This window comes from Bombus fervidus, chromosome 5, assembly GCF_041682495.2.
Source record: "Bombus fervidus isolate BK054 chromosome 5, iyBomFerv1, whole genome shotgun sequence".
NCBI classification, from domain to species: domain Eukaryota; kingdom Metazoa; phylum Arthropoda; class Insecta; order Hymenoptera; family Apidae; genus Bombus; species Bombus fervidus.
In genome coordinates this window covers 10204268-10223993 of record NC_091521.1, presented here as the reverse complement: position 1 = coordinate 10223993, position 19726 = coordinate 10204268, and the positions used below count along the sequence as shown (strand labels likewise).

General features: G+C 34.1%; 1 protein-coding gene across 7 annotated transcripts in view; it reads right to left on the bottom strand.

The window, feature by feature from the left end:
* Window positions 1-598: 598 nt before the first annotated feature.
* The window catches only part of LOC139987841 (neurotrimin), a 314724-nt gene continuing 295596 nt past the window's right edge, over window positions 599-19726 (bottom strand). For 6 of the 7 annotated variants that reach the window (XM_072004576.1, XM_072004575.1, XM_072004580.1 and 3 more), the window contains one exon: window positions 15800-18731. In XM_072004576.1, coding sequence (XP_071860677.1) covers window positions 18580-18731 — 152 coding nt within the window. In that variant the 3' untranslated portion in view covers window positions 15800-18579. Of the gene's footprint in view, window positions 640-15799; window positions 18732-19726 lie in introns of those variants that run through there. The other variant, XM_072004582.1, reaches the window with a different exon arrangement.

The window sequence follows — 19726 nt, the reverse complement described above, 5'->3', positions numbered from 1 at the left end:
CTTTTCTTCGGCTTCTCTGACCAAAGGGAAACGACCGCAATATCTTAGGGTGGAAAGTACACACGGACTCTGGTGGCAAAGACCCGGTTGCTTCAAATAAATCTCTCGCTAGCCTCGACCCACCACCTTGCCCCTTCCCCTCCCCCCGTCCTTCTTCGCCATGCTCGCTACTCTTTTTTCTCTTCCGCTCCCGACCTTCCATTCTTCTCTACCGCCTTCCCTTTCCCTTTTCATTACAACCATTATAAATATTGTCTTTGAAGGCGACGCTTCTTTAAACGAATGGCCGCTCGATCACCGTGCTCGTTGATACTGTCTTGTAATGGAGTTTCGTGGTAGGGATGAATTTGTGGATTTGGAGAACGATTACACCGAGATTTATACCTGCAGTGTTACGAAATTGTTGGTTTCCGGTCTATCTGTCTTCTGAATCTGCCATGAAGGACTGTGAAACGTACTTACTTTGTCATTATTTCTGATAATTTCCAAGGAAAGAAGCTTGTTAACGTTTCAAGTAGATCAACTATAGTACAAGTTTATATTTCAAGTTATATTCTCTCAAGTTATATATTCTTATTAAGTTATATTGTCTACCTTATCCTCATTTTTTCCCTTATAACCTTGCTGTTATGACGATGCCTGTAATATTAAAAAAGAGTACAACGTTATTATTATAGAAAAATATTCTTTACTTTACTATATGTGTTAATAGAACTTCTTTTAATATTCTTCAATTACTTTAATTTATATTGCTATTATGATATAACAAAATTTTAATGCTCATTAAAATACATTTACGTGTCTACTTTAGTATGACACGTTTAATGAATCTGTATAAATATTCTTGAGCTTTTTCAACTGACGAACATTATTATCCCTTCTCTCCCTCTTGGTTCGCTAGCCACTAAGCCTTGTTTTGCTAACTGACCGCGAATTCTCAGAAGTATGATGCGCAGCTTTCAGCTAATGATATAATATATGAAAATAAGGAAATATAAATGTTTCCTTATTTTAAACTACTAATTAAAGAACATAATTTCATCCACGTTTTAATACGAGGACTACCGAAGTAATAAAATTAATTTGTAAATTCTTCTTCAAAATTAATTAGAATGCTTTATTTTCTGGAGTTTAAATTACTATTCCGAATACATGTCTTTCCTCTTACATTCTCTCTGCATTGCCACTTATCATGCATCTTTTTATACGCGTTTCATTTTCATTACTTCGATCCAGATTTTACACCTAATTCGTTAGTAGCTCTAATATCAAGAGAATACAAATACAAATGAGTTTGTAATAGGTATTAAATTTGCTAATATTAATATAGTACCTGCAACGTTAATGTAATACTAAATAACATGCATTAGCTAATCAACTATAAAATACAATTAAAGAATATAGCATATGTTGTTAAACGTAAATAGAGTACATGATTAGATAGTTGGTAATTTCAAGAGTATAGGATACTGTCTAATGGCATTTAAACATGTTTACGTATCAATGGGTTGCATAATAATTAACGAGAATTCGTATTAAAATTTTGCATTAGCAGCACGTGTACATTATTCTCACCAGAATAATAATCCTGAGCACGCTGCTTAAATAACAAGCGGATAATTGTTGTACAAGGTACACATGCAACTGGGATGCTACTTGTTACACAGTCACAGTGATCATATTAATTTAATGCGACATTCATTAGCGTATACACGAATAAAAAATATTTAGCTAGTATACATTACGTGAATGGACAATATATGGGTATGCAACAGTGTCACATATCATAATCTTACACAACATGTCGTGCATTATCATTTTTAAATAATTACATTTGTAAACCGTTATAAACTCGAAATTTATAAACTTTTGAGAAAGTAATATGGAAATATAATGTAGATTAAATATAAAATCTATAATATAGAAATACTAATAGAAATACTAGTAACATGCGTACTCGTCTATTTAAAATAAATGTTATAGCTGAACCTATTATTTCTTTTTAACAAAATAATTTTTTCAATCGTATACTATAGATTTTAGTGCAAAAAGACACTGAACTGAATTTATATAAAGAAAATTCATAACCTTGTTGATTAGTATAATTTCTAAACTTCAATTTACTATATAGACATTTCAATTCAACAGAAAGAATATTTAAATTTAGTTACTGGATGTTTATTAATAATTTCTATTCTAATATAAAATATTTTGTATATAATTATTCATATAATATTCAGATACTAAAATATACAAAATAATATAGACAAAATCATATAATCTATATTTTAATATCTTTTTCTATATTTTGCTAAGAAATATCTAAAAGTTGGTATTGTGCATAATGTATAATGTATTTAGGAGTTGTTATTTCGTATATTTAATATATTTAGAAGAACTTAAGTAAAATAATTCGATAGACACTATATCTCATTGGTTGCAAGACATAACATGTGGATTTCTATTTAAGCTGTACTTGCAAACGATTTGACTTAAACGAGGCCGATTAATTCGGACTAATTATATAGTTTGAAACAAGCTATTAGATCCTATTTGAGAGATTGTGATTTCCAATTATTAACAAGTAACTTAGTAATTGGATCAAGATGCGGTTTGCTAGGGAAACCAACAATCCATTTTCTAACCAGCGATTGCCTTGGAAATATTGTCCTAACTTCGCGTAATTTACCTTACTAATTAATCTCCAAATTATACTGCAAGATATTGAATTTTCATTGCCAATCTCAGTTATGTAATACACTTAAATGTTAACTTTAATTTGATTTATATTCTTTTATTCAATCAATTTTCCAATTTTATTCGATTCTGTTCCTACGAAGAGCTATGAATGTCTTCAAAGTCTTAGTGCATTGGTCCTAATCTTACTGTATCGACCTTAATCTTTTCATTTGACATATTTAACATTTTGTTGAATTCAATTATGTCATGTCTTAATCAATAATTCAAACTATTGAAATTTTTTTAATTCTTCTTTACTAAGAAGTATAGGCGGCAGCCATTTCAGATTTAAGAGTTTAGGCGAAAATATTCGTTATTTTTGTTGACTTTTATCCGTTTTAGTTGTTGTACTTTTCTGTTATTATTGGATTATTTTTGTTTTTGCACGATAAGATAATCATTACGAAAAGAAAAGAACATTGGGAAAGCACCTGATCGGCAAGCGGATGATCCGGGTTCGAATTTCGATCAAGCAACTCCCGATCGGCTTAGACTTATACAACTTATATAACTTATATAACTTGAAACTTTCGCATGATCCTCATTTTCATTTTCAGCGAATTCAAATCAGCAATCATCATTTAACGAACGAATTATTGAAAGAGCATTGTACGAATCAATTATCCGAGCGCATTTTCAACGAATTTGCGTTTCTCTGTAAAATTTCATTCACACTTTTTCCACGCGCGCTTCATCCCCCTCGCGGGAAAGAAATAATCCACAACGTCAGACTTTATTAAGCCATTAATCACTCCGTTTTTACAATCTCCACCGGTTCTCGTACGAGGAGAGAACTACGCGAGTCGCATGACTCAGCCCAACCTTGCAAATGGTCGAACGTTACGAATGATAATGTAACGTGCACGTAACGCAATTCAAATTTCAGCGTACGAAACGGGAATGGAATCGAAACGGAGAGAAAGAAAGAAGAAGAGGGAAGAAGAGTGAGAAAAAAGAGAAAAGTGGAACAGGGAAATAGACAGAGTTATTCTCTGAAATATGAAGCGCAGCGGAGCAGCTGACGTTACCAGGGACCATGTCGCATTATTTTCGTAGGCAGCGATGCGCAAGTGGATTCCCCGTAGTCAGCAATAAGCATGATCTTTTTTTATTTTCCCATTTTATTCTATTCCTTTTTCTTCTTTCATTTTTGTTTTCCGGATACCGTAGGCCCACCCGTTAGAAACGAGAGGTGGCTCTCTCATACGTCAAAAAATCCTATTATACTGCGCTGATCCTCTGTCGACGAAATGGAAGAGATCGGCGGACGAGCTAGTCTAGTTTTGTTCGCTCCTCTTCTCGACGTCGCTCATCGTCTGGAATTGAATCGCTGTGATGGGCTCTCGGTTCAAGAAGGAAGTTGTATGGACGAACTCGTGCCCCCTCCCTCCTTTTTCTTTCCGTTTCTTTTCTTTCCGTTCTTTTTCCTTCTTTCTTCCTTCTCTTTTTTTTGGAGAGAGAGACGGGGTTCGTCGACAAATTGTCTTCGCCGAACGATTTCGCGCTTGAAATACCATTATTAACATGAATAAGTAACGATCAAATTGAAGTGTCTGAAGTGAAGATCTGCTCACTTCTGGATGGAATTCAGATATTTGTACAGAAACGTTTGTGTGATGACAGTGTAGTGGAGGTTAATGAAATTGGGCTGTAATGATTTTTATTCCTTAACCATAAAGATTTACTGTGTTGAATTGGTCATATTATGAAATTTTTAAGCTGGCAGCGAATGATCATCTTATCAATTAAGAATGATCCTAATATTAAAATATTAGAAAGAGTTAAAATTCCACTAGTCCTATATTTTGGCTTCTACAAAACTTCATCAACTTGACTGTTTCTAAAGAACAGAACATTCGGATTTGTATAAGATCTTTTTAGTCATAAAATAACATTACAATCAGAAAACCAACAAAAACGTATGCATCACGTCTCTTTCCCTATGAATTTAAAATTGTTTTCAAGATTTATGATAAGAATTATGATGATGTCACGTAAGCAGCAACTTTTTTCAATGACTAATTTAGAGAAAAATGGTTCCCCTGGGTGGAAGGACACGAACAGCAAAAGGTCAACAAAGTATGAAACACGATTCCTATTAATCGAAGATCGATATCGTAGCTTGTATTAAAGCAACTCTGTTGCATTATTCATGCTTCTCAAACGAAGCCAGAGTATCCATTGCAATAAAAAGGAGAACCATGTGTAGTTTCGTTTCTTTTCGTTCTGCAGGGAGGATCCTTTATCGCCCTTGCCCGCTATCGTAAATAAATTATATCCACACAAGGGTTCACGCTCGTTCTTCGTTCGTTTTCGTCGCGGGATTATCTGCCTCTTGGAGACAGCAGCTTTATTTTTCCTATCGATGATTCTGCGGACGACGACAAACCCTCAACGTCCTTATATCTTAATTAATCCATCGGAAGGGATTGCTATTTCGATGCAGAATCTTTATTACCAGATTGCGGGGAGAATGTCGGAAGAAGATCGTAACAGGAATATACGAAACTCGGGGAAAATGTGTTTCATATAAACATACTTACGTATGTATGCTACCACTTAAACATATATATGTAGATACTTGTTTATTTTTGGACATTAAAATGCAATTCAGTTAGAAAATTATATTTAGAAGAATTTAGGATAATTTAATTTTTAACTAGACTCGTCGTAGAATACGATAAAATTTATTTTTGGAGTTTGATATGCAATAAAAAATTATTTATAAAATTGTACATTCATCGGATTAGGTTGCAAATATTTAGTACGTCCATAACGAGGTGAACATCGAAGGAAAAAATTATATAGAACGAATTAAAAAATATCCTAGTTATTCTGGATTCTGAAGCTTCTCTTGCTAAGATAAGAAAATTGCAGAACACGATACTCTATTTTAGAGAAAATTAATTAAAATTAAAAACATTTCGTTTGTATTTTTACCCCATAATATATTTAATTAAAAAATAGATGTCCCAGGTGAAATATCTCGAATTATTTCGAATTTCAACCGCGTACGCGTAAACACGGATTGTAAAAATGTCAGCTACTTTTTAACGTTACCACACTACACAGCGTGTTTTATGCAATAGAAGGTAACTTTCAAAGCTACCCTTTGCTCCGGCATTCCTCATCTACCCACTTTGACTTGGAAAAATTGCTTTTAGAGGAGACAAATTTTTGATCCTTCATTCGCACTCAAGGTGTGCAATTTAACGTGCGTCGAATCTGCCAGTGAAATTTCAATTTCCTCCCTCTTGCTGCTATTACGCATGCTTATTTTGTACAAAAGAATACAGAATGTGATGTATATCAAGATACATACATTGAATACCAGACTTTTAAAGAATCAAATAATTAGACTCACGATGATTAGAATCTATATTTAAATTTTATTGCACTTAAAGGTTAGAAGTCGTATAACGAGCATAAAAAAAAGATATTTTGAATTTTATTTATTCCTACTTCTTGAGCATTTTATGACGGAAATACGAAGATAACTTATCTGGAGAAGTTTATACGAAGCGTACCAATATTCTCGGGAATTTTATGATGTACACGTTGGTATATGATCGGTCAATAAAAATTATTCGCTGAAACTGAAACCGAAGTTTATCGAAGTATCCATAAAACTCGGTCTTATAAATGTTTCATTAAAAAAAACTAAAGATTGATCAAAAGATTTTATAATTCATTAAGAATACATATGTATATATTGATCGAGTGTTGTATAAAAAGGTTATCAGGTAATTGAAAAAAAATAAAATATTCTAACAAATCTGAAGAATTTAAATTAATAATTAATTAAAAAAGATATTATACTTTCATACTTCCGTTTTACACTTACACGAAATAATTATTTCTAATCATACATTTAAAAAATTGTACCCATTAATTTTATACATTCACAACTATTAGTTTTATATATTGGACAATATACTAATAAGTACTTAAGTCAGAATATATTCAAACTCGAATCGAGGTATTGCAAATTTTGAACGATCTAGTTTTACAAGTCTCGCCCGTGTTCCCTACTCGTCCAGTCTTGTTAGCGTTAGTAGACCATGTTACAACTTCGTACGAAACGCATTTGAACTTGGAAAAGGAGATATGTTCGAACTAGGACAATTTTAGACTCTAATGGGACATTGTAGTAGAATCTTATTGCAGTCCGCCAACTTTGTATTTGTACCTTCTTCGACCACGTGGGTAAAACTATTCGAATCTTGGTTCTGTCCAGATGCTGACACTACGTTTTCATTTCTATCACTTTATAGTCACTTCTTACAATATTCTTTGACCTAAATACCAAAAGAAATATCATCTTTTTCCTTCTTAAGCACTGTGAGATGAGGTTGGCCAATTTTATAAAGCGTTTAATATTACGTTCAGTAGCCATACTAGACTACCCTTAACATTGAAAAATATGGAAACCGTTACACTGGTCAGCTGTAGAAAAATAAAAATTGTATGAATTTCGCTGTAATGTATATTTTCATTCATCCAGGAAGCTTTACAAAATATTTTATTGGTTATTTAAGAAACTTTAGTTCGTCAGTGAAGTGTATTTCCTTTGCTTTTTTCATTCTGATATTTCCAGATCAATTAACTCTTTTGAATTCACATTGTGATGTTATAGATCATTGGGCGTAGAATTATGAGGTATTGCAGCACAGAATTATTGCCACAAAGATTGAGCGCTTCTGTTTAGAACGTATAATATATATTTAGATATTTAGTATATGTACTATATTTATCATTATTATTTTTTTTCTAATAAATCCTATACACTATTTTTTCCTAATTTTCCAAGTCCTGCGATATCTTTCTGTATAATACAGTTACGGAGAATAAATTCTATAAATAAACAATTTATAATTGGATAACCCTCAGCACTGAATAACCCACGATTTATCAAATAGATGCACTTCAATGATAAATTTTGTAAATATATCATGTGCATTTCAAGCAAGTAAATTTTGGTATCCGTGGTACCTTTATATGTGCTATACCTGGATTACTGTTACGTTGAGAAGGAGTTGAACCATACAGAATAATTCCATCGCGGAGTTGTGTAGTCCATGTTCATTGTAATGCTACACGATCCTATTGCGAAGGTTGCTAGCGAAATTAATATTGGGCAACTAGTTGTAAAGGGAGAGTTAGTGAATGATAGACGGTAATCATTTAGGTGTTTGTTACGTCGAATGGTGGGCTTTCGCTTAATTTGTACGCAAATATAATCGTTGTAACATTCTTGAAGATTGTTAAGTTACAATACGTTTGTCAGGACATGATTGTTAAGAATTTATATATTAACTGTCAACTGCTGCAATTAAGTCTTAACTACAGGCGTCCGTATTTTTGTAAATTACCATAGACGTACAATATGCTGGAAAACTTAAGAATTTTATTTATTAAATTACTGTGTTACCGAAATTATCGTAGTGCATCTACTTTCTATAGTGATATTTATATATATTGAGGTTTTTTTACAAATAAAAGTAGTGTAAATCGTTGAAGTTCTTAAAATTGTTAATAAAAATGAACGTAATAAGGTGAGAATTGAAACTTCTCTCAGAGACGAAAAATTCTAGCCTGTAGTTTCGTTTAACACGCATCGAAAATTTTTTATAGCTCCTGACAATAGCTGTTCTAATTAGCATTCCAACACCATACATGTTTAATCTTTATCCATCTTCAATCTAGAAAGAAGTACACCCAGTGTAAACCTGTTAACAGGATTAGAGATTGAAGCTGCAGTGCTAATTTCATGGGTTCCAAATGGTGACACGACACTCGCACAGTAATCAACGTAGGTTTGAACGTTGAGAAACGGACGAAGAAAGCGAGAAGCGAGAAGAGAAAAAGGAACGAGGCTAAGATGCTCACACAGTTGTATACACCCACGTACGAAATGTGAAGTGAAGTCTTTCCCACAGGACCAAGGGAGACACTTTCGAGATTACGTTCCCTCCTCGGCGACATGAATTGATCCGAAAACCATAAGACATTCCCTGTCCGGCACGTTATTTTCCCAGAATAACCAATCGGAAAGAAAGCAGTTGAAGAAGCACGTTCGGTGATCGCAAAAATCGAGAGAGTGATTTTTATTTCTTTCGATGTTTGTACTGTGCAAGAAGCCGTCGCGACCGATTGCCAAACATAACATATTGACAGATATCCCTCTATCGTTCTGCATCGTGCGTTTTCCCTCTCCCATCTTCCTCTTCTTTTTTTTTTTTTTTTCGTTCCCGTTTCGCAGGAAATTGGATGTTTTCGGATCATCAAACAACATAAAATATGTATGCACTGTGCTAAGCTTATGTTCAAAAGTAGAACTTTATCTATTCACGTTTATATGCTTTGCTGACTTATCGTTCTCTTCGTCATTAGGTTTGTATTAATATTCCGTAATTTTAAAAGTCATAACGATGCAAACTGTAGATTCTTATCAATTTCATACATTTGCAAACGTAACTCCACAAATGAAACTTTAAATAAAGATTTGTTCCACCAACCAAATATTATAGTGAGCGTTTCACTTTGGGCATTGTATATATTTTTACATATTATGAGCATTCTTTACAGTTGTACGCATTTAAGTCTCTCATAAATACATAAACATGCACAGTCTAGTTACAATTAAAATTAATTTTTTAATTCTAAGTGTTAGTTATGTGTTGCTATAACAGTTTGGAAGATGTATGGTATCATATAGCACGTGGAAATGTTCGGTTATAATAACATGTAGGATAGTTCAGAGGTAAAGGAACAGTAGTTAAACATTAAGGATGTCTCTTGAGCGATCATTTTGAATAAATATTAGACCGTTGTATGTAAAATGGCTGATTTCGAAACGTGTAAGATGTTCCTAAATTCAGTAGGTAAACGTGCCATTAAATGGTACATCTCAACAATATGATAGAATATATACAACACGAATATACATACTTGTATAATGCTGAATGATATCTATTGGTGATCTATCTAATATGCGAACTATACATATACTTTTTAGACATTGTATAATGATAAAAATTCTAGACATAATTCATAAAATGTAAATCAATACGTCAAAATAGATATTAAACTATCGATTAAATCATCAATTTTCCTATAAAACGGAATAAATAAAGGGTGAAACGAACATTACAAATGAATGACTAAGAATACATGTAATACCATTTTAATGGTCTTCTAAATCCTTTAAACATCATCAATTAGGTTTCATCAAAGACTTCTGGCGGAAGTAGAGGAGAGTGTCTCGACTTACGTGAAACCGGCTACTGTGAAACCAAAGATAGTAAGTTCTAAGTCAATTTCGACGTTATTAAATCAGATAGAGCATCAATTTTGGTTTTCGGAATGCCAGGTACGACCGATAATGGGTACAAAGGCGTAGCGAATGGGAAACTACTAACTTCCGAAAGTCAGTAATGTCCCATAATTAGTAACTCGAGAAGTGTCGATGCAAGCGAGGCCAGGTTAGACGTAGTTTCCTGCCGGCCGATATACATATACAATCGCGTCGACATGGTCCAGACCTCGAAACCATTTATTGCTAATTTCTCCAATACCAACTAGTATTTGCTAACTGAAGAACAGTCGGTTTCTACCGACAGCAACTCGACGCTATGCGACACACTATTAACTCTCTTACTTCCAGTACAAGATTTCTGTGCAATTTGATAGAAATATCGCAGCAGGTACGGGAGAATTGAAGGTTTTGAGAAAAAATGTCTTCCATGAACAATATCGATGAAATATTTATTTCAATATACTTTGAAATACCATTAAAGTATTACGAAATATATTATATGACACATATTATAATTATGACAATATCAGAATTATAATATATAATTAAAATATATAAGTAAATAGAATATAAGTAAAAGATAGAAGTCATATAAATAATATATGAAATGTATTGTTTGAACAAGAAATATTCCATACAAATTACATCCATTCAAAAAAATACTATGTCAAAAATCATAATTCATAGATACACATAGTCACACGTAATAACGTACCTAGAAAAAAATATTTAAATTTCACCATCCCATAGTCAAAATCACTCTCAACTAACTCATACCCTTCTCCATTTTCCCTTCGCGCAAAAAACTACTCTTTCTTTTTACTCACCCCTAAATGACGCCTCGCATCGTTGTATTAACGCGCACTGCACCGTCGAATTGAACGCGAGGAGCATACAATGAAACAAAAATAAACTATATCGTTTGGGCAAAAGTGGCGAAATTAAATTGGCTAGAGCGGAACGATACAACGAAAACAATTTCGACCACAGGGGGTGAATGTTCTCTCCCCGTGTTCGACGTGGCTGTCACCCGATTCATGAATCATCCCTTGATACTCGTGGATCGTATGTTCCCGATAGTTGACCGATTCGAAAAACTGAATAGAATCCTTGGTGATTGATTGGCTCCTTCGAAAACAGAGAACTACTTGCTCCCCATTCCCCCGACCATCGTTTTTCCTCTTCCTTCCAATCGACAATGATTTCCTCGTCGAACGACATCGACGTGTCCGACAGGCCCGCGGCGACAATCGCCAGTTTGAAATATATAGTTCGGACAAATGCCGGATTTGCAAAATCGCGAGGCCGTAAATAACCGCGAAATGAAACGCTCAGAGTACTTGTTTGTCAAAATTTTCGGCCGCAGTCGATGCGTTCTGCTTTAAGCGGCATGTCACGTGCGACATTCCGGTCGCCACATTGATGGACAAGAATAACAGGAAAAAAAGAGGATAAAGAAAAAATATTCGTAAACTAGCACTTTTGTTCGGCCGTCGACGCTGTCGAGTCAAATCGTGACTCAATAGTTAGAGTGTGTGCTTCAGTGTTTTGGACGATTCTTGAGAATCGTTGAGCTACGTTTATAAGTAAAGGATCACAGGAAAAAGATCTGATATGTACACTTCCTTTAATTTTCTTATTTCAATGTAATTTTATGATTACAACGTGCTATTTTGATGTGATGTAGCTGAAAATGAAAAGGATCTATTAGGACCCAAGATAATGCTTTTTAAAAATAGCTGACTGATTGGCGGAGTTTTGTGAAGATTTACTAAGAAGCAATATTTTAGTATTTGTGATATTTTAGTATTATGACAAACAATATCTTTAAAATTATGAAGAGAATCTAAAAATCAAGTAGGAAGATACTTTTGCAATATGGAATTATTAGTAAATTAATTTATTTTCAATTAAGTTTCTATGTTTCTGAATAAAAAGCTTCAGAATTAAACATCCGTAATTACGATAAACTTTTTATTTTTTAAAAGTGGATAAAACGAAGTTCTGAAGGCTGAAGTTGAGTTTATTGTTACACTATATAAATAATTCTGGGATGCACGACCGCTATAATTCCAGTATGTTTACGCAATCGTTGTTATCGTATACCGATGGAAGCAAATGAAACCGCGAATAATAATTTCAAGCTCGTACGGAATGAATATGCATAAGTGTCATTTTAACGAATAGGACAGCTATACACCATTGTTTGTTATTTATGCGGCTGACACATGCATGTACCGATTGAATGGTCGTAAATAATGTTAATGCAAGTGCGATAAATTACACGCTTATTTATTTCTACCCTCATGAATTCGTATCTTCGTTCCTACGTTTAGCTAGGGTCGTATGTATCTTCGTTTCTACATTTAAACAGATGTATGTATCTGGTGATTTTATCAAACATCAACTATCTGTTGCAACTCTATGAGCAAATGGTATTTTTACCTTCATATTTTATACTTTATACTCTAATATAATACTATGTACATCAAACTTAAATATATAAAAAAAATGCACTGTTTCTTTAAATTTGAAAATAGTATTGTTAATTATTACCTATTTATTTATATATAATAATTGCCTCGCGGTTTAGATTGACTACCGGTTTACCTTGTTCTTACTGTATACTCGTTTCATTTCATTGCGAAAGCAAGGAAACTAAAAAATGTTCAAAGAAAATAATTTATGAAATTTCCCTTTATTAAACAAAATATAGAGAAATTGTTTCAAATCATTTTTCAAAATATTCTACATATACTCTTTCATGTAACTAAAGAAGCAAATCAACTATCTTAAACCGTACTAAATTACTCCCAAAGAACTGCACTTTATACCCTTTCAAGCAAACTTCTCGAAACTTACTTCAACCCATCACTGCATTCATCACATCAATTAACTCTGTGAACCACTTCCGCTATCCACTAACACCTCCTCATTGCTTCAGAAAATCGCAAAACAACGACCGCTCGCTTTTTATCATACAAAAAGCGAGCAACCACGGTTTCGGGTAATCGAACAGCTCGTGCAGCAAGTTATCCGGCGATTTACAGAAATCTGAAAAGAAAACGGGCGCCGTGAAAGCGGGTGGAGAAATCGCCGCGACAAAAGGAAGCTGAGTACGGAAAAACACCAGTGAACGACTGAGATAGAAACGGCGTGAAAGAATGATAGAAGGAGTGGGATAGAGGAAAGCAAAGCGTCGATGTTGCCGTAACCTTTTCCGTGTCTTCGTAGAAAAAAGTTCAGAAGCAAGGAACCGTGAGACATTTGTCTCCTCTCTCGCGTTTGGCGAGAGAAATCGATTGAGGGTATTGTTGAAGTGGCGCCGCGAAAAAAGCAAGAAAGACAGACAGGAGGACGCACAATAAAAGAAAAAGAGGGAAGGGGATATGTTCGCCCTTTTGTGGGATGCGTTTATGAACGTTTATCATGTTCGAGGTTCGCGCGAGGTCTACGTGAGGTCACCGGACCGATCGATCGATTAATCGCGGATGTAATTGACTTTTTGCCGTGTTGGCGCAGATAATAAATTTGTCCCGCGGACAAGTTAGATAGGCGCTCTAGACTCGCCCTTTTACTCGTTGTTTCGCCCGTTTTCGATTCATTTCTTCTTTCTATGCCTTTGACAAATTCTGATAAAATCGAGGCCAGTATTGCGTTTCGTTTCGTGGCCAGCGATAAAGCGTAATCACTCGCGTGAGAATAAAGTGGAGTTTGGACGATGACTATGAATGTCGTTAACGAAGAAAAGAGGATTTAGCGTGAATTGCTGGAACGTGAAACTTTTGCAAGTTGCGTTTTATCAGGGTAATTCGTGTGTGTTAAGTTGATAAATATCAGTGGCGTAATTAGAAATCGACAGGACGAAAAAACATTTGCGGAGAATTAATGCACAAACGGATTTTACGAGGACCTTAATGGATCCATTCATAACTAAAAACATTAATAGATTTCGGTTTAATATTTCAGGTTTATCTGTCTTCAAATATTTACGAATAAAAATGTATGTGGGTAAATAACTTCAGTTTAAATCATCATCAACATTAGTGCTATAATTCGAGAAATATTTAAACAAATTTTACATAATAACGTTTAGATATTGATGATATTGTGTTATACATAGTTACAAAGAAAGGATATGATGAGTGCAAAAATCGAATGTAAAATTTACATCCATATTCATGCAGGACAAATTAGCTTCATCCTCCCACTGTTATATTCATTTCATTTTTTTTTTTTTTTTTTTTTTTTAATATCATAATAAAACGCACGATTTTTTACGATTTAAAAAACAAATGAGCTATGTATAATTTTCATAATTTATAACACCTCACATCTCCATATTTAAAACATTAATCCATCTCCCACAAGTATACGTTTCAAGCCTTATTACAATAACAAAACAAAATATGTACAGTTATATTATTTAAAATAAAACAAAAAGGAATGAAATATATATAATTTTTATAACTTATAGTCATATGCACTTTTATTAATTCCTCATCCATAATAAATTAATGATATCGTTAATATTCTTTTTCAATAATCACCATAATATGAAATAGAGGAAGATAAGCAAAATGACGCCACTTTCCATGCAAACCAGTCATCACGTTCATATATTTCGAGAAAGGTTTAAATGTGCCTTATCATTCTCATTATCGTGGGCAGCAACGACACGCGTTATTAGAGATATTCTGCAAACTGGACATTAGCGCAGCCGTTGTGGGTTGAAATGTAGACAATCGAACTTGTTATCTCATTTGCATATCGGTTTCATTACAGATGGAAATTACTCGCGCGTATCCAATATTTCAAGGGACATTACAACACGTCACGGAGTTTCGAAAGATTATTACGTTATTACGGAACGCTGAATTTCCGAGAGCTGATTCGGTGCAGACCATTACCACTTTCCTGCTCTCTCTCTCTCTCTCTCTCTCTCTCTCTCTCTCTCTCTCTTTCCTCCTTTCTCTCTACTGTTATTGCGATCCATACGGTTTGCTTTACTGAGGACGCAAAGGGATTGTAAGATGGCAGTGGTAGTGTACCGTTGCAGGTCAGCCGTAAAAGCTCTAGCAAAGACGCGGAACTTGTCCCAAATGTAGGATATTGTTATGGTTGTACATTCAATGAATTGCGTAACTTGACCATTTAATCGTTTCTGTTATTGACTGATTAATTGATACTACTCTATAATTCTGTTGTTGCTTCCTGTAGGGTTTCCCATGTCTTTATTTCGACAAGAAAGCACGTCATATGAAATAATGGAGTATTATTTGATGATCAATGTAAAATATTATATTCGATATAATATCACGAATTATATGAAATATAACAATTAAATTTCATTTGTTTGTTCGGTTTTTTCAAAAAAGCCTGTAACCTAAAGATCTAAGAAAATTTATTTCATGCGTTTTGTTATCGTATTGCTATCGTACTGCAAAATAACTCTCTTATGAAGATTCAAATTGCTTAAATAAACATACTTACCTGCTACTGATTCCTCCATAATCTTCGAATTATCACAATTTATTTTGAAAATTCTAGAATTCTATTCTATTATATAGATAAATATCTATCTATTATATAGAATATTCCAGAATTAACATTAACAACACAATTAGAAAAAACATTTTATATATGTATTGTAAAATAACGAAAAGAAAGACTCGACAATAATAAAATAATGACTTCAAAGTATTTAATGTAAATCGATGAGCTTGAATAACTGAACAGTGATTTATAATGGCAGTCGTGTATTCGATTTATTAAGATATTCAGTCCGACAATTTCACCATCTATTTCTAATGCTCGTTTCACGGATCGTTTTTCGATATCCGGTTGTAACTCATAAAAATCGTTCGACATAGTGAAACCATCGGGCATGATACATTAATAACGTTATTATAATAATTCAATACGACATATCTATAATCGCTGTAGCCTCGACTCGTATTTTTTTTTTTTTTTTTTTGTTGTTTTTCTTTTCTACTGAACGATGTTTCTCATACGATCATCGCCATAACATTTCGTACGGTCGCTGTAATACGCTATTCACAACACTTGCCTTTTTGCACTTTTTTTTTTTGCTTCAACAATCGCAGCCTCGAATCATCACCGTGATTAATAGACGACGATTCAGATTAATCACAGCATAACGTATCTACAATATTTACAGAACAATCAATCGGCAAAGACGCGTTACGTTTCTTTCTCGTGCTTTATACTCGAGTTCCATACGGAACTCTAGTAACATGTCAAAATACCACATAGCTCTTTCGAACATGTACACTTCCATTTAAAAAGTTTCGAATCATCTAGCAGTATCAAGTGACAGACATAATGATAAAAACAAAATGACCCTCTTTTTGTGAATTTTATAAGACTGGAGGATTATTTACAAGGATCCTATGAAAATCTTTTTAAAATGACTGAAATTAAAATGTAGAAGTTCGATAGAAGACACTGTGTTACTAAGAAGTAAGATTTTCCGAAAAAATATAAAAATTCGTTTCGCAAACGAAAGAACGAAAACATTTACGAATTCTTCTGATAAAAATGGGCGATTCAAGACTTTCCAAGTGCACTGCATCTACACTGTTGTTACCAGATCTACGTTAGACTCGAACGAAACTCGAAATAGACTTCTGTGAACTTGCATCACAAAGGTTCAAAATGTCGTTTAAAGCTTCTACTTATTTGGTATTTACAAAAAATGATGCGAATCAAAAGTAGTAAAAATAAATTTGTTCATGCAGAAGAAAGCAAAATGGGTCAAGGATTCTATCAAAAAATGGCCCATGTTTCATTAATTGATGACTAATTTTCCTGATAGTGTTCGCTCTATAGATCGTTAAATCTACTTTAAGTCTCGTTAAAGCTAAAAATATTGTCATCGACGTGTAGCCTTGCAGGAGGACCACGAATTCTCTTCGCTGATGCGTAATTGAAACTGAAACGACGAAGCTCTCTGCACGAAGACACCGTCGTCGATGATTCGGGGCTACGCAACATCATCATCATCATCGTGTTTCTTCGCTTCTAGTATGCAATAACTCACACGATTTTTATCTTAAATCGCGTTGAATCGCATTCGCGAACGCGTCCGCAATGTTTACGTATGTACGACTAGCGTTTTGTATCAGTGCATGCACGTTTGCGCCAGTCAGAAACAGCTAATGATGAAACCTAAGAGCGCGTATCTCAACACAACTACGATTCGATATATTATGTATATTATATGTTCCTGTGTATATAATGGATAATTATGCATTTTTCGTTTATTCTTTCATGCGTACGTATATATCATTAGATGTACCGAAATACAGTTGTGCCTTGTTCGCTCGACTAGATTATAACTAACGTCATCGTGAGTCATCGTGTTACGAAATGCATCGATGAGGACTCAACGTTGACAACTTCGGTTGTTCGTTTCACGAGATATGAGATCGGTTTTACGGATGGAAAGTACGTAAAATCGTTAGAAAATAATTTTTCTTCTTGTCGAACCGAATTGATTTACGTACTTTGTCATCCCATTTTTTGGACTTATTACGATTCAGAATAATTTTTAATTATTCTCGTTCGATGATAAAAGAAATTTTTGTCCTCATGATACCAGAGAAGTATGTGTTTGGTTTTACAAAGAGGAACGTTCGTCTTTTTAACTAACGTGAACGATATAACGATAATGAAATGAACGCGAGTAACGATTGAACTTTACAATGGAGAAGAATATCTATAGAACGCTGAATCATCTTGGAGAATCGTGAAATCAATGGTATTTACATAGGTAAGAAACGAAGAAACTCGTATAGACGAGTTCGTAATACTACAGAACTAACGGAACTACTCGAGTCGTTTCGAGGCCAGTGATTCTCAGCCGCCTCGGGAAAATTCGCGACACACGTTTGATTATAAAACTCGTTTTTGGCGGAACATTGAAAGCGATAACGCGTTATACCAAACGACACAACCGTTGAATTTCTCGCGGAACATCGATGTGTCGCGTTAATATCGGCTGAAAACCGTTGGCGTAACATATTATCATACGCAATCAAATCCTTCTAGTCGATACGAAAAGTTCTATTTTTTCGTCTCTTTTCTTTGTCTTTTCTCTTTTCCTAAACGCGAATACTCGATTTACACATGACAAGAGAGGACGAAGTCTTTTCTCGAATGCAAAGATGTCGCGCGCCACAAAATCATCGTCATTCATAAAAGCCTAGGAATTCCTTCATACTCACTGTAAGTATACTTACACAACATATCATATTTATATTTATTTATTTATATATATTTATTTATATTTATATATATTATATATATAATATCCTCTTTTTTTTTGCTCTCTGTATACGTCTACGTTTAGTATGAAAATAATTTCAAGCGCGTCTTGTCTCGTCGCACTCGTCCATCATCCAGCCGAAGCCGGCGTACCGGAAACTGGTAGCCGTCTCCGGTCTGGTCACCGTCCAATAAACACTAGAACTGGAAGCCCCGTTCCCGCGACGTGAGAATCACCTTCTGATGGCTGGAAGTAGCAGTGACAGCAGACTCACCAAAAGATGAAGAACGAGTTGAGCCCGATGGGAAACGCCCGGACTTAGGGCGTCGACCGGAATCTCGCCTGGCGGCCTCATCGATGGCGGATCGTAATCTCTGTCGTATTCTGCAATCAAACAAATCTTCTTCTGCACGAATCTTCCAACGATCGAAATTTTGTTTCTATTTTTATTTCTCATTTCTATTAGCTTTCCAATTTGAATGAATTTTCGATTTCGGCGATTTCAAATTTGGAGAATCGAAGTTCAGTGCATATGAATTTTTATATTTTTAAGATATGAATCAGTATGTCCTTATGACAATGCACAACAATACATCTTTTTGTCTGCGATTGGATTTTCCATCTCAACGAGTACAGCTTCAAGTTTTAATTAGTGCACACGAAATTTTATCTTTTTGAGAATCATCTTAAATAGATATAGGTTTTTAGATATAGTAAGTATTTGTTCACTGTAAGATTACTTTTAAATTACAGTTGCTTAAATAGAATAATTCGGTAAGAATTGCACGTTCAATGACTCTGTAGCTTGTCTGACCATACGTGTTGTATACTACTTGTATCGTTTTAACCAATCGTTGATACCCAAATATCCATAACAACGAAAATATTCAATTTGCCATGCAAATTTTAAATATCGTAACGAGCATATAGATAATAAAATTCTTATTCGTAAATCAACCGAATGGATTATTGAAAGTTTTATTTCTCTATTTAGTCTATAACACAGGACTTAACAGTTTTATTTGCAGTAATAATTATGAACTGAGTTTAGTGGGATTTGACATAAAGGCCTCTTTGATTTACGATATACCGTTCGATCTCGTAAAACAATTTTGTTAATTTCATAATTAATACATAACATATAATTTCGTATAATAATTTCAGATTATTAAAAAGTCTCTAGGCCAACTTAACAACAATATTCGAGGAATTACTTCACAACAGCTCAGTTCTCCTGGTCTCCAAATATTACATAGTAGCACCTGAAACGCGAAAATTTTGTTCGTTCGCGTAAACACAGGCGCGGTTTGTATTTTTCCTATAATGTATTAAATTGTTATTCTCTACAATTAACTCTGGATCCCTAGCTAACAAGAATG